The 17,266-nt window shown below is 38.7% G+C and overlaps 1 protein-coding gene across 1 annotated transcript; it reads left to right on the forward strand.

Moving 5' to 3' along the window:
• Positions 1-2,098: 2,098 nt before the first annotated feature.
• On the forward strand, positions 2,099-4,071 carry LOC144708036 (glycosyltransferase BC10-like). The gene is made up of 2 exons (XM_078581330.1): positions 2,099-3,249; positions 3,325-4,071. The coding sequence occupies exons 1-2, from the start codon at positions 2,755-2,757 to the stop codon at positions 3,967-3,969; spliced, it is 1,140 nt and encodes a 379-aa protein (XP_078437456.1). The 5' UTR covers positions 2,099-2,754; the 3' UTR covers positions 3,970-4,071.
• The last annotated feature ends 13,195 nt before the right edge of the window (positions 4,072-17,266 follow it).

Consider the following 17,266-nt stretch of genomic DNA (forward strand, 5'->3'; position numbering starts at 1 on the left):
AATGTTAGAGCGTAATTTAGGAATAAAGAGAACATTACTCAGCGTCATTTCTCCTCCACTTTGACACTGTAGTATGATGCTTCCTTTGTCTTGAATATCCACCTTCGACCCATCGCCAAATCGAACACTACCGAGGTGTGCTTCTTCTAGCTGATAGAACAGACTTCTCATGCCCGTCATATGGTTGCTGGCCCCCGTATCGAGGTACCACATATCTGACATCGGAGGATCTCCCTCGCTCCCCTGGAGTAGTGCATGATCCAGAGGCTCTGTCAACGTCATCAGCAAGGACTCGCCCTTCTCCTCGGCGTTGGCCAAATTTGACTTCTCCTCTTTCTTGTCACTGTGGCATTCAGACGCAAAATGCCCAAATTTTTGACAATTGTAACATTTAATTTTTGACTTATCTCGAGGTCTGTAGTCCTCGTCTTTGCTCCATCCTTTGCCATCACTGCTTTGGCCACGACCTCTTCCTTTGCTGCGTCCACGTCCACGGCCACAGGAGTTTTCGTCTTCGTCTTTCTTCTTGCCCTTTCTGATAGCTCTCGCTAACAGAACTTGCTCCTCTCTTCTTGATTGGCGATCCTTCAACTTGTCTTCATGTATCTTGAGGGATCCCAGGCTTCTTCCAATGTCATTGACTCCATCTCCCCAAATTGCTCAATGGAGGACGTAATAGAGTCGAATTTCACTGGAGTAGCTCGGAGTAGCTTGGCCACCACGTCTCCTTCTTCTAACTTCTCTCCCATGGTCCTTAGCTGAGTGACAACTTTGGACAGCTTTCCTGCAAAATCAGACACAAGCTCATCTTCTCCCATGATGTGCAGCTCGAACTCGCGTTTGAGGGCTTGCACTCTCGCCTTCTGAACACGAGCAGCACCTAAGTTCTTCGTCTTCAACATCATCCACGTCTCCTCGGCTGTCAACTGACTATCCAGCTGAGCCAATATCTCATCAGATATTGCACCATAGATAACCGACAGTGCTTGCAGATCCTTCTTCTTCGTCACCGTCTCTGCTTCCCATAAACCATTCGCCTCCAACAGAACTTGCATTCTCATAGCCCATAGAGAATAGTTCTGCTTGGAGAGAACAGGGAAACCATGTCCAGTCTCGACCAGAGACCTGGGCATCACGACAGAGGTTCCAGCAGACTCACCTTCTGCTGAAGACATCCTACCAGCTTGCGAGGCAGATTCACCAGCCCGTCGTGGCATGGATCTGCTCTTGCTTCCTCCTTGGACCAGACTTCAAGCTCTGATACCAAATGTTGGGATAGAACCCCCAGCTGCCACTCCTTGGCAGCATAGGTCCTGGTGGGAGAGAACAAGGGAGAAGAAGAAGGAAGAATAAACCAGAAGAAAGAAACCCTCGTTCTAAACCAAATGTTCAAAGTTGTTCCCTTTATGAAAGGAACATTAAGCGGGAAGGAGAGGAGCATTGAGCCGGAAATAAAAAATAACCAGTGTGGGACCCATCTCAAGGTCAAACCCCACAATGTGTGCCTTCGGTCGCAACCAATCCTACCTTCCGTCGCACCAGATCGTGCTTGCTTTGTTTAGTTTATTTACTTTTTTTCCAGACTTCCAAGGATTATAGTTTTGATTGTCTCCTAAAAAAACTAACCTTATTGTTCTTGTATACTATTCCCTTCTTCATCTTTCCTCTTTCAAATGTAAATCTTTATTATGGCGTTATTGCTAAGCGCCAGTGCCCACGACTAGAGTGAACCCTTTCAGTTAGTCACTGAAAAATTCCGTACACAATGTGAAGTGTTCAAATGGTTATATTTAATCCATCTATTCAGGATCGGATGTATATTTGGTGTTTCAACTCTCACCACTGAATATTTCGCAAATACATTGATATTTCAATTTAGGAATAGGTAAATTTACATCTGGTGGCAAGTGGCAATCACGATTACCCAGCTCCCGGAACTATCTCACGACATCGATGGAAGTGGGGTTCACAATGGGGTTAACATAAGGCAACACGACTTAATCAAAATTTAATTATTGACTTTAAATTGAAGAGACGACGGACCGGCCTATGACCACTAGCCTTTGAATCAAATTTTAACTAGTATAATGCGGTACCTGATGAAATGAATCGTTCAGAATAACATCCTATTATCCTACACCGCAACGACCACATTCAATTCAGTGTTATATCGATCATGTGGCTCCTTTATCCCGTCGGTGGGCCATTTGCAAAAGTAGCATCCGAAATGATTTCAACGCAGCGAATTTAATATTTTAAAGTGGATACATAAATAGTGGCGGTTGAGGAATTAAAGAACTAATATGTCCAATTATTGCACGATGTGCCCATTTTCTCCTTCCCAACGACGTTCTTGCAATATTCTGCTACAATTAAGATTCGGATTATAATCCTTCATCCCTTCCGTCCCTTTCTGTCATCATTCCTCCTTCATGCTTCAAGTTCCGTTCATCCTGTTCAATCAGCGGTTACCAGCAATTCACTGTAGATATACCACCGTAAGCCGCACCCTTCGACTTTATTTCACGGAAAACAGCTAGAATCATCCCCATATTCGTCTTCTTAAATCCACCGTGTTTCCTCTCCCAGTATTGTTGCTGCTCTGCGAAACTTGATAGACAAATTTCGCGATATATCCTTATTGACGGATTCAAAATTATTTCCATGGAGTAGCCTTCGATGTTCTGGGTATAAAAAATCATATCCTATAGTTTGATCTCGTTCCCTCTCTCTCCGAGACACGTCCTTGTCGCTATGGCTACTCTACTCCGGCCCTCGTTAGCTTCAACGGAGATCCAGGAGAAGCCCAATTTCAAGATTACGCGGCATAGATTACTGATATTTCTGCTCCTCATGTCAGTCCTGACGGTGGGCTTCTCGCTACTCTCCGTATCCAAGTCTCGATTCCTGAGGGCTGGTGGTGTATTAGGGTTAATCCCTGAGTTAATGGAGCCCATCTCCCTTAACCTCTGGATCAGGCCACCGCGGAGCCTGACCCACGACATGACCGACGAAGAGCTTCTCTGGCGGGCGTCCATCGTTCCTCAGAGAAAGAACTACCCGTTCAAGAGGACTCTGAAAATAGCGCTCATGTTCTTGACCAAGGGTCCTCTACCGCTGTATCCGCTCTGGGAGAAGTTCTTCGAAGGCCACGAGATGTTCTATTCGATTTACATTCACTCCACGCCTTCTTATCAAGCCGGCTTCCCCAAATCCTCGCCCTTCTACGGCAGGCAGATTCCCAGCCAGGTACGTAAAATCTGAAGTGTTTTACCCGTATTGCTCAGACCCTTTTCTTGAAATTGAATCCAGTGAATTCTCCAGATTGTAGAGTGGGGGAAGATGAGCATCTGCGATGCAGAGAGGCGGCTGCTGGCCAACGCTCTCCTTGATTTTTCCAACGAGTGGTTCGTCCTCCTCTCCGAGACCTGCATACCACTGGTCAAATTCAGCGAAGTTCACAGCTATATAACGCAATCCAAACAGAGCTTCCTCGACGCCTTTGACGACCTTGGCGTTTACGGAAGGGGTCGGTATAACCCAAACATGAAGCCAGAGATTAACCTGACCGACTGGCGGAAGGGCTCCCAGTGGTTCCAAGTTGACCGCGTCGCTGCCGTCGCCATCGTCAAAGATGAGATTTTTTACCCAAAGTTTAAGGAGTTTTGTCAGCCTGCTTGCTACGTTGACGAGCATTACTTTCCCACCATGTTAACGATTGAGATGGCTGACCGCTTAGCCAACCGCAGTTTAACTTGGGTTGATTGGTCGAGAGGTGGGTTTCATCCTGCGACCTTCGGCGGGGGCGGCGACGTCGCCGAAGGCTTACTCAAAAGCATACTTCAAGGGCAGAGCTGTCTCTACAATGGCCAACCATCGTCTAGGTGTCATCTCTTTGCAAGGAAGTTCTCTCCCGGCGCTCTTTCCTCACTTCTGGAGCTTGCCCCACGCGTCCTTGGCTATGGATAATGGCCCATTTTACATCGTCCATTTTATCACTTATCTGAAGACGATTATTGATGGGACGAATAATATGGGACGCGTCCCACCAAAGATTTTTCTCGCCGTTAACTATTTGTGTGGTTCGTTTTGCTTGTCGAGCTCTTGTGGAAGAGTTATAGACGAAGGCATCAAAAGGCTAAACCCCGAAGGTGAATGGCGGCATGATCGTTTTAAATCAAGCGTGGTCTTTGGGGGCTGACGATGGCATTTGGTAGCTCCCTGCCCCGTGAAGGAATCTTAATTCCGGTCCTGTCAAAGTTGAGGACGTCACATACGAGTCAATTTGCAGCATATACATTTGGAAATCGGAAATACATTTATTAGTAGGTGTGACCTTTTGTCCACTTGATGTGAATATTGCATGCTCATGAACGACCCGAGAAGCATGACGCCGAATGACTTTCGTTTTCTGTAAAAATGGAGGAGAAACTAAGATGTGATATACTACGGCGAATGGAGGATTTTACAAAGTGATTACGCAATGATTTGGACTGCCAACCTAATTCGGGAACCTATAATGTGAATAAGTCAAATGGGATTAGAGAAGCCTCCTTCACAGATTTTATACAGGTTCTTCACAACAGCCTTGTTCACTAGTCGTCCTATCAACATTCTTGACCACCCAGGAGTTGAATCTATCAATTTACATAATTTACCATACACTCTTCCAGCTATCCCAAATGCTTATAACGTACGTACTCAAATTCTAATTCATTTCTGTCCCTTATCTATTCCGTGCGCTAAAGCTGTCTCTATCTAAGTCTCTTCTTGATAAAATTCTCATATGCATTTATCTCTTCTGCATTCGACACAACCTAGTTTCTCAAATCCCCTCTTTCTTACATATTACCTGACATTCATTCCACATTTCTCCAAAGACTCGTCTCTCCTACATAGTAATCAAAATACGCACACAACCCTATCTGTTTGCTACTAGTCTTATCTTTTATTTTCTACAAAATCCAATAGGATTAAATGCTTATTCAAAGATGCACTGGCAGAATTCGAAATATCAAACAATATATTAATAATCTTTATGTGGAGTTAACCTTAGTTAATGTGTGGTGCGATAACATTCCTTTTCACAGAGAGGCCTATTTATTTCTATGTATTATTTTCCCATTTGTATACTGCATATCATTCATAACAAAGCAAGTTACCTCTGACCTAAGCTTGATGTGGACCTATTCTGACTTAGGATGACTACGGAGTGATCGACTAGGGAGTGGACGAAGAAGGAATGGACGATGGGGGTGACGGGCCAAACTACGCGTAGAGGGACGACGAGGGATAAAACAGCCACAGAAATCACACGGTCGGATTCGGACTTTAAAACCGATGAAAATCTGGTGGTGCAGCTCCGACCCTTTTCGAGGGCGGGAGTATTGTCTTCCCCCACCGCGACGATGCCTAAGCACCGAAATCAATACCCGAATTTGCGTCGCGAAGAAACAGTCGAGAAAGAGAGAGAAGAAGTGGAAATCCAAACCAAATCTAATTCTGACGGCGGTGGAAACTTCTCGAGAAAACACTGGACGGAGAACACTTTTGACACCAAAGAGTTCAGGCGTACCTCTGCATCGTAGTGCGTGAAGAGGATGCAAGAAATTTCGATTGTGACGAGGCTGGGCGAATCCGGGCGTTGAGCGGCCCACTAGACGAGGAAGATTATGGGCGTTCCGGGCGTTGACGGCCCTGGTTGAGAGTAGATGTCATTGTCGCAGAGTCAAGCGTAGCCAAATACCCGCGCGCACGAAGCGCGCGTAGGGTGCGCGGAGCGCGCGCGGAGCGGCTCGAAGCGTTGGACGGCGTCGACGACGAACCGTTGGACGGCCTCGACGACGTTGGTGGCTGGCGTGCGGCGTGTGCGGGTGATCGGCGCACGGCGTGTACGGGTGGCCGCGTGCGCGGCGGCGGCGATGCGCGCGCGGCGCGGAGAGACGCATGCGCGCGCGGAAGGCGGTCGACGCGCTCAGCGCGCGGCGTGCGCAGGCGGCCGCGTGCACAGCGTGGGCAGGCGGACGGCGCGCGGCGTGTGCAGGCGGCCGCGTGCTCTACGCGGGCAGGCGGTCGGCGCACGGCGTGTGTGGACGGCTGCGAGGCTGGGGGAAGAGAGAGAGAGAGTGGGAGGGGAAGAGGTGGAAGGCCGGCGACGCAATGTGGCAGCGACGGCGACTACGACGACGACGGCGGTGCTAGGGTTGAGGGAGGATAGGGAGGCTAGGCAGTCCTCCAAGAAGAGTTAAACAAAAACTCAATTCTGGAATAATGACTGCCTAATGTTTCTTGAAAACAATGGCCTATATATAGGCCTTGGAGGAAAGAGAAAATGACGAGAAATTAGAGACGAGAAAGTAAAGACGTGCGCCGTGTCACGCCAAAGGGCAGTTGTGGATATGCCTCTAGCGTCGTGTCATGACGCGCGTAGGGACGTGCGCGGGTGGAGACGTGCTTGTCGACGGCTGCGGCGTGTTGACTTTGGTGTTGACTTCGGTTGACCGTGGCGGGTTGACTTTGGTTGACTTCGCCGTTGGGTCCATAGCAGACTTGTTGACTTTGGTTGATTGAGGCGACGCATTTGACGGTGATGTGTTGGCATCCTCGCCATCATATTCTTTATTGCTTCAAGCTGAAATGAGGCCAAGTGAAATGTACTTTTGCCATTGGAAGGAATTATTTGATAGGTTTCTCTTTCACGTCCTCATATCTATCCCATACGGAAACATGATAACAATAAAGAGGAAATATGGGATGGTGTTCTCTCTCTTTTGGCATGGAAGGTCAGCCAGTGAGAGTGTTGCACAACTCTATAACACTCGACTTTTCAAACATTAAATGGTGGCTATACATGCTACCGATATACTTTTATAATAATATTTACCTATTTTAAAATTTCTAAACCCGGTAGATTTGATATTTTAAAGGGTACATTAACACCCCTAATAATGTGTTATTATCCACTAAATGAGTTGTATATATGTTTCTTGTTAACCAAAAAATTTTGATACATATTTATTTGACAATACAAGATTGAGAGAGATCACTTCTAGCAAACTAAAATTGGGAGAAGCCTAAATTGTCATGTACTTGATATTAGTTTATCATATCCTTAGAGTTTGGTCCATGAGGACTAAATTCTCCAAAAAAATATTAATTAATATTTTGATTTAATATGATATATATAAGAGACAAATAAATAATTACTTGTAATATATTTTTTAAAAAGAAGAAAAACTATCTATTGGACTTTGAAATTTTAATTTAAAAAATTCCGAATCCTAATTTATGCCCATACTTCTGATAAAACCAAAATTAAATTTGCAATGGAATAGACTTATATTAGATATTTGTTCAAATTTTTCAAGAATAAAATAGAAAGAGAAATTGAAAAAAAGGACAATCAATGTTTTGGGAAATTTTGGGAAGATAGGCTCGATAGGGATCTGAATAATGGAAAAATAAAAATCCACTTTCCAATAGAAAAAAGGGAAATATTTATTTAGATTTGAATTTTTTTTCTTCAGGTTAATTTGAAATATATCCGTCAATCTTACTATTATAACAGGCAAATAAACATATTTAGATGCACATATTTATGTGATATACATATACTTTTGTGGTATGCTTTATGTTATCACTTTTTCAGTAGTTTTGTGGATTTGAGTCAAGTGAAATATTTATTTTATAAAAATAGAAAAAATAGGTAAAAAACATTATAACTACAAAATAAATCATTCAAGTAACATTAATTTTTTTCCGTGAAAACCCTATTTAACCAATGTTAGTGGACAAATAAGCAAAAGTAAAACAAAGGAAGACTACTAGCCACATAAAAGTATTCCAGAATTTGTTTCTGACATGGCTGAATAATAGTTTAGTGAGTTAACATATTCAATCAGTTGGACTGAGAGAGAGTGATATATAGTTTGGAGCTTTATTAGAATTAACTTTTCGAGTAAGAGGAAGTATTGTTAGAATTTATATAAGAATAGTATAATTATGGTTAGAATTTTTTGGTATTTGGTGAGCATGTTTGTTATTTCATCTTGATAATTTCAAATATTTTATAGTGTGTTGATTCATTGTCATTAAAAAACAGATTTTGCACCATTGGTCACAAGAAGGACATATTGAATAAGGAAAATTATTTTATGGTGGAATGAAAAACTTCTCTTGATTTACCACTTGTTATTTCAAATTTCTAAGGAATGACCTGGGGGGGGGGGGAATTAGGTTCTATATCTGTATTATTATCATTATTAACCTGGAATTTTTCTGCTTAAGATATGAGATAGAGGAAATGGGAGACAGAATTATTATTGTTATACAGCTTAGGCTAAGCCTTAATGCTCTTCGGGCGTTTCTGTCTGGAGGTGATGATGTGCCCTAACTGTAATTGTGTGAATCCTTATCAAGCAAATCACTTGGAAATAGGGCTGAAAAAGGACACCAAAAAAGGAAAAAGTGACAAAGCTCTATCTAAATATGATTCAAGCCACATCAACATCGCCATTGACCAATAGAAATTTAAATAACAGTAGACTAGTAAGAATTGAACACATATCTATACTCCTTATGAGAAATAGACGGTCAGGATTAAATATAAGGTATTATAGATGGATATGATTAAATATAGATAGGATTAAATCTAGTGGATAGGACAAAATGCAGATAGGTAACATAACGGTCAAATAATCTAACGGTTAAAACTAAAACAAGATATTTTAAATCTCCATTCCAAAGGTCCCTAGAGCCTAAACGTTAATATTATTATTCAATGTATAAATATTAACCAACCAGTTTATAATGAGATTAAGGTTGATAACCATTATCTTTGTTCATAAGTTTGGGTCTTGGTGCCTCTCCTTCTCATGTATGTCCATTCTCATGTATCTCCATTCTCATTCTTCGTCTACTTCTACTTATATAGAGAGATCTTTAAACTAAGTCCCCAAAGTCTTCCGCAAAACGTCGTCGCGAAACGTCCCCAGAGCCTTCTTCGAGTAGCCCCCAAAGCCTTAACCCGACTTACCACAAAGATCTAACAAGAACAATACATTTCTAAACCATATCTTCTCCTCAACAACATTTAGTATGACAACTCCTTAAGCAGCATTCATGAGAGGGCCTAATTCATGTATTTCAACATGAATATTTTTAGATCAGAGATAAAAACTCAGAGATAAATATTTACAAATGTAATTATCACTTTCCTGCAATAATACCTCCCTGTTTGTTGTCGTTCTTCTCTCAAATCCTCTTCTCATCCACGCTTCTTTTTGGATAAAATTTATTGATTTGTGTTTGACCTTTGTTGGTTAAAACTCAAATATATTTTTCATTCCTGCACCAAAAATGAGACGATTTCACCAGGAATGATTTTTTAACACAATTATTCACAACTCTTTTCCATACAAAATATTCAAAAGCAGATCAGATCAATCTTTCCACATTCTTAGTTTGCTGTCTGATTCCTCTACATCCAACTTCAAACCCCTATAACGCTTTCAAAACTCAACAAAAAATGCAATTTTAAGTTCTTTGGATTTGTATGGATGTTAAAAATAACTCGTAAGCTAAAAATCTCGAAATTAGTATAACAATAATGCTAAAGATGTCAAACTTATCACAAAGTCAAGGATGTGCGAATTGGTGAGACCATGGTTCTTTGGTATGACTTTTGAAACACCTTACACCAAAAATCATGATTCTAAGTTCTATGAATTTGGATTGATGTTAGAAACAAATGTTCTCTTCAAATAAGGCTCAAAAGTGGCTTTAAAATTACTGGAGGGATTGAAAGATCTCTCTAGATTTTGGACTCTGACTTAGAAAGGGCAAAGAGTGCGACTACTTTATATATGAACTTAGAATTATGAAAGGGCATAATGGTACTTTGTTAACAGCTGAAAAGTCATATTTATGATTATAATTAGACAATATAAAACAGTTATCATTTTAATTTTTAAATTATTATATTTACTATTTAGCCATAGGTTCAAAATACCTCTCAAGTAATAAGAGCAAAAACTAGGTGTTATGCCAAGGATTTCAGCTATAAAATAAGCTAAAATTTTTTAGTATGTTACTACGACACTTTAATCAATATATCACTATTAGATAGTAAAATCTCCATGTAATTAATTTTCATTTAATCATCATCAAATTGAGCCTTAAACACTAGAATGTAGTAACTAAAATTTTTAACTAGTTATTAAACCAATCAAATGAAGTCAAATTTGGACAAATATTGGAACAGTCTTAGAAAATTTGTTTATGTTCAAGTGATAAAAAATTCAAGCTCCACATCAATGATTTGTCTTGTTCACCATATGGTCAAACTAAGTAGTCTTTTTTCATAACTTAGGGCGCTATTTGGTCTTCATTTACAGTCAGTCAATTAGATGACTAAGGATATACTGTTCCTTTGATCACAACCCTTATTGAGGCATGCATTAATTGGAAATTTTATCAAAATACATATTGAAGCATTTTACTAAAATGCCCTTAAGGCGTCGTCTTCAATAATCACATTTTAGGTTGGTTGCATAATTGAGATGATGATAATTAGAATTACTTATTTTAGATATATAATAAATGAAATAATTTTTTCTGAGGTCAATGGAAGTATAAGTGAGAGAGATCTAGATGATAGAAATTTAAAAGATGTTAAATATATTGCATAGTTAAAATTATAACATTTTATATATTTTATATGATATTTCTAAATACATTTCTTGACACTGTGAGCAACAAACTGAAATAAACTTTTTAAAAATATATAGAATACTATGATCATGAATATTTTGTATGAACGTTTTTAGGGGTTTTGGAATGTTTATTCAGTTTTCTATGGAAGGTTTGTTGCATCAATAAAGTATTTATTTTTAATAATTTTTAGATTATGATCAAAATATAGGCAAAAGTAATGTTGCTGCTGGTAGTTACTATTGGCTTGTGCAGTTGCAAGAACATCATGACACGTATGAAATAAAAAAAAGAGGAAACAAGCAGGAAAAGATGAAAAAAAAAAGAAATAGGTCATTGCTCTTTATAGTAACATCATGACAAAAAAAAAGAACTAATAGGCCATAGTAAAAAGTATAGCCATTTGTTCACAAGGTGTTTGACGTCTCAGGTAAAAGGATCATTTTGACAATTGTGACAGAACTCAAAATGATTGAGGGTTTTGTGTAAAACCATTAAGGGATTCACACTGATCAATCTAGCAAGCTCTTTCTACGAAAGAGCGCCCATTATCTATCCTTTGTGTCTCCACCCTAATGGTTACCATATATATATTTTATCTATACTGATGATACCTGTTAGAATAAACAGTGGTATTCTATCCAGACATTTTCATCTCTTTCTCAAGTTCAATTGAAGACTAATATCTAGAATACATGCTTAAGGAAAAAAATATGTATTATGATATCATCATAATTCACTAAATAATATTAAGTGTTCACAGAGTGAAAAAGTGTACAGAAAACCCCTTGATCTGTTCATTTATGAGAGCAAGGGGTTTCTAAAGTAAAAACTTTCCTATTCCAGTGACAGCAGGTGGCCTCCTTTTTTATTCTTATTTTCTTGCTTTTCACACCGAAAGTCATGATGCCCCTTACACCTTTGGCTATCTGAAATAATAGAAGTACTTCAGGAAAACAATCCCGACTCGTATTAAGAAAACGTACTTTAACTCAAGTGCTTGAAATCATTCTTAAATGCCTTTTCATATCATGGTCTCATGAACTGGTTTTGAAGTTCTAGAGTTTAGGAAGATAAGTTAATCTCTAGGCCATCTGGTCAAGGGCACCTCAATTTAGTGAAATTCAAATATTGGACTGAAGCACTTAAGGTATCATCCATCATCATCACCTCACATCATCAATACTTCTCAAACCTGTCCCCTCTTATATTATTATCAAACATATATAGAACCCTAAATAGTCCATGTCCCACCTCTTCACATACATGCCCCTTATCTACTTTCTCCTCATTTATATTTGATCTATTTAAATCTTCTCATTATTTATAAAATTTTGGAGATCATTTGAAAATGCTTCATGGGATCAACAATGGCCAACACCGGCGCTAGCGGCAACACTATTAGCTAGCACTAAAGGCAATATCCAACATGAGAGCCATGCGCTTCTTGTAGTTTTCATTGAGGAGTGACAAGTGAGACCTGCAGTGGCCATGTGCAGTCTCATTCTAACACCTAGGGAAATTTCAGGATGGCCCTCCAATTGGGGGCCCTCGGTTGTCCCATATACACAATCAGCGAGGCTGCATAGACAGTGCTGCAATATCGGGTTAGCTCCCATCTGATTTTGGCCACTAATCCAAGGAATTCATTCTAATCGGTCGCTTATATCAACTATAAGCCGCAGCTAGTGAACTACACACTAAGGTTTTCATCTTAAATATAAACAATATTACTTGTTAAAAATTCTATTAATGCTCAAAATTCCTAAAATAGGAAAATTATTTTTTAAACTTATTAGGTACACTTTGTATTTATCTGTACTAGCTTCCATACATTAAATTACGAAATATATACATCAGTCTATATGAAAAAGAAATCAATAACTTCTTTCATTGAATTGGATCCAACCTTTCTCTATGATTGTAAGGACAAAAAAAATACTGCTACCTAAAGCTGGAACATTATATGATATTTTAAACCAATATTATTATTTATCAATCATCATGTAGATATATTAAGAAAGCCATGGTACAGTCTTTCCTTTTCAAATATTCATTTCTATGTCTGTGGACCTAAACGTTCATCCAATGTTTGTAATGGTTAAGCCTTTTTTGCTTACATTTATTTATAGTTTCAGATGGATATGTAATGGTTAAGACTTTGGCAAAAGATCAGCATTCATCAACAATAATAAAATTTCCCCTGTGTATTTTTTTAACTTTTGATCATATTTTTTAGTATTAAAGCTCACACGTGCCTATACTTGGGAACAAGGTTTTTCAATTTATGATGCCTGATGCCAATTTTAGGTGTTTCATGAAATAGACTATTCATCAACCTTTAAATATAAAAGAACGACAAAGGAGGTTTGGTTTGTTGGATTTAAGGGGTTGATTGAGATGAAACTTAATTAATTTATGCAGAGGAAAAATAATTATACACTAGTAATGACACTTTTAAACAAGTGATGAGCTTGGATTTCTCAGTTCCTTGAGCAAGATATGTTGACCAGCTAAAGTGGATAATGTCAAGGCATATCCACACAACCTCCAATGTGTTAAATCCCCATCTGCTTGATGAGCCGTGTTATTCATCCAACACTGTCAAGAGTGGAAGAGAACCATTAGGATAAGGCATATGAAGATTGTGAATCCGAGTTACTCATTATAAGGTAATTCTTTTATTTATACTGAAAAATATTTCTTCATAAAATATATAAGTATATCTTCCAATGTTCATATACCATACGTGAATGCGCCTCTATCAGTCTACTTAAGAACTCAAAAGGTCCCCCATATCCATGGCAACCAGTTGAACAGTATCTGCAGACATAATGGAACAGATAGTGCAACTATATCAAGATATTTCAATGTCTGTCTCAAGTATTCCTTGCCTAGGAAAAAATAAGAGGCATGAATATGGAATATTGATCTACACATTATAATGTCATCATATTTCAATTAGTTAACCTTTAGTATAAACATCACATATGCATCCTAATGAAGTCAATGTGCTAATGAGAAATAAATTAGTTATGGGATTAAATTAGTAATTTTTGTAATTATATATTTTCGTATTTATGTTTTTAGGTATTTATTTATTTATATGTCTATATATGTGCTTATTTCAGTACTCATATAACTGAATATTTATGCATTTTCTAATAAAAATATGTGTGGCCAGTAAGCCAATCACCCATTTCATATCTCTTCCAATGTTCATTAATAGAGCATATTCATTATAGTGCATGTGTGATGCTTATAATGAAGTCCATGAATATGTAATCGAACTTAGTGAATTATGATGAGATCGTTATAGGGACATCACTAGTTGTTTAGTATGCGTTTTAAATATTCCTATTAAAAAAGAACTCAAGAAGAACATCTAAGTATCCGGATAGATTAGCACTATCTAGCCTCACTCATATGATGAGTATCGCCGGTCTTGTAGCCATTAGTGTCGAGACATAAATGATAGATAGTGGGTGCTCTTTAGTGGAAAGAGTTCACTGAATGGTAATATACCCAATTGTAAGTTAGGCTGATATGTGTTAGGGTTGGGTAAGTGATCCTTAAACCTGAGACACCAAAAAGGCATCCTGTAGACGTACAAGTATACTTTGACTATGACCTACAAGTCTCTAATCATCGGACTCTATACAGCCTCAGTTTGGGTACATTAGGATGTTTAAAAAGATGATTGAGTAGTAAGGATGGGATCATATACCCTGGGTATAATAAAAGTCATTAACCAAGGCAGTGAAATACTAGAGAAGTGTTCTTTGATAATTTCTGAATTCACCAATACTGACTCAGATGAATGATTTGGTTTTGATAGCTGAACATACCCTAAGTCACCTAGGGAGCATCAAGTAGATAGGGGACTATACGTACACATTAACCAATGGCGGGCAGGTTCCATGAGTGAGTCAATACACTCTCCTTTGTATCTTCTAGAGCACGAGGTGTAGCTTGTTTGCCAATAAGTTGGGCATTCAACCTATACGTTGGAATAAATTGGTGTGACATTAATTAATCTCTATGATGATATAGGTAATTAATCTGGAACATCAATAAAGGTTATTGGGCAAATGAAGTTGCTAATACGAGTGATACATGGGCATAGAGGATCACATAAAAATGGCATTTTGGACGTCAGAAAAAATACCTGAGTTTGGGAGTTTTTATGAAAAATACCCACTTAGTATAAATAGGGAAAAGGAGAAAATTTTTCAAGGACTTTATCCTCCTTCCTCCTACTAACAGCTCCACTCCACTCCCGGTGCGATTGGGATGGCCCAACAATAGTGACAAAGGTGTAAATGAGCTCGTAAAGGCAGGAAAGAAGATTAGACATGCTGAGGATCATGTGGATACTTTTAGAGATTGCACACATGAGCAGCTCCACACCATTGATTCGATGATCAAAGGAATCACAGATGCGATCCGTTACAAGGTTATTTGTTTCATGTTTTGAGTTTTTTAGTAATGATTTCATCTAAGTCGTCCACTGTGAATTATTTTAAGTTTTTATCTAGGCAAGGGCCTTAGGAAAAAGAATTTATATACTTATGTAGTTTCTTAGTTGCGTACTTTTTGCATATACTTTTATGTGTGTCATATTGATGTGTTCGTGTAGTTATGTGTTTGGGTATTTATGTATTTGCCTATTTATGGCATTAGGTAATATATAAATTTGATCTGAAAAAAGTACTAGATATCTAATTTTGTAACTAGATATCTTAGCTTTGAAACCCAGCATCTGTAATCATAAGTAACCCCATTGGTGGTTCAGTTTCTGGTTTGGTTTCCTCTTGGTATGGAAGTGGTATTTGACATTTAGTAATCCCTTTATTTTGGAACCTACAGTATCAGTCCAGGCCATTTTAGAAATTAACATTAAAAATAGGAAACCCTTATCCTGTATGGAGTCAATATGTTCTTTGTTTTTTACTTTAAATGGTAAGTTTATTCTAAATCTTTAGATTTCTTTAACATCATAAAAATCCCAACATTATGAGCACTGCATTCAATTAAAATACTAAAAAGCATAACATATTTCTAGGATATTTCTTATCTCTATGTGTATTTAAAATTTATAGGTGTGGTTCAAATGTGAGTGAAATCAACTTCCCGTAGTGTTCTCCATTTTATCAATATGAATTTATTTCTTTGTTTGCTCTCCATAGATTCAGAATTTGAATGTTTGGCAAACACAGCTCCATATTGTTGGTCTCACTCCCTTAAATTTCATAAAAAAACATTGATATTCACCTTTAACTATACATTGTATTTTCAATATTTAACCTCTTAAATGGATCCTGTTGAAAATCTGATATTGTCATGTTATTGTTCAACTTCTGGTATTTGGTTGACCTTTTTGATTGGAGAACCTTTGTCATTTTTATGAAAGTATTAAAATAATAAAAACTCACATTGAGTCCTATAACTTTTTGGAAATTGTCATCCAATAGGTTGGAGACTCAAGCAATACATTGGCTTTAATCGATGTGACATTAATTAGTCTATATGATAATTTAGTTAATTAATTTGTATACAAACCTTTAATTAATCTACATATTTTTTTAGTAATTTTTAGAATTTATATTTAAATATTTATTTATGTGGCATCCTTAATCAATAAATGAATCATAGATTTTGTTCATAGTTGCGTTCTTATAGGTGAATCACTTTTATTCATTCAATAATTTCCTTATTTTGAAAACTATCAACTTTTAAAAATTGATAGAGCGAGCAGTCCCACTCCATCAAAGACATCGTCGTAGCCCACACCATCGTCATCGACAACTACCGATTCGAGCCCATCCTGACCGGCACACCAAGGCGAAGCTGTAAACACACCCATGGTCGTAAGTTTCAACATGTTTCGGGCCATATCCGCCCGCAAGGCCCGTCATTTCGACCCCTCTTTCTATTTCGTCTGTGTTTTTCCTTTTGTTTTTTGGGCTTTTAAGGGGCCCCTATGTCTAATGGGCCCCCCTCCTTGGACCCCTTTCAAGGGGCCCATTACCATCCCCATATAAGGGATGGAGTGGGCGCCCTAATGCTTTGGTCAAGGTCAAAGTTTTATTTTGAAAAAGGGGACCCACCACTCCACATTTGTGAGAGAGAGTGATGGAGGACCATATAATTGATCGTGTCGAGACTCATCGCCAGCCCCTACGTGGAGCCGAGCCGACATGAAGAACCAGCACTTCCACTATCAAGCTTAAAGTAACGATCGCGTCGTCTTGGAGCGTGCCGAGACGTCTTTATGTTCTTTTCTTTTCATTGTTTTCGGATTGTCGGAGGCCCCTCCTGCACGAGTATCAGCCTCCTGCGTGTGTTTTCATTTTTTTAATTGTGATTTAGCTATCTTCTTTAGGGGGAGGAAATCCATATTGGGCTTCTTCTCCCCCTAAAGATCCCTCTAAAGGGGAAGCCCAATAGGCTTTCCCCTTAAAAGGGGGCCCAATTGGGCCTCCCACAACTACCACTTCCTGTCTATATTAAGGAGGAAGGGTGGACATGGGAGGCTTAAGGCCTGTATCTTTGA

This window comes from Wolffia australiana, chromosome 9 (assembly GCF_029677425.1).
Source record: "Wolffia australiana isolate 7733 chromosome 9, ASM2967742v1".
NCBI classification, from domain to species: Eukaryota; Viridiplantae; Streptophyta; class Magnoliopsida; order Alismatales; family Araceae; genus Wolffia; species Wolffia australiana.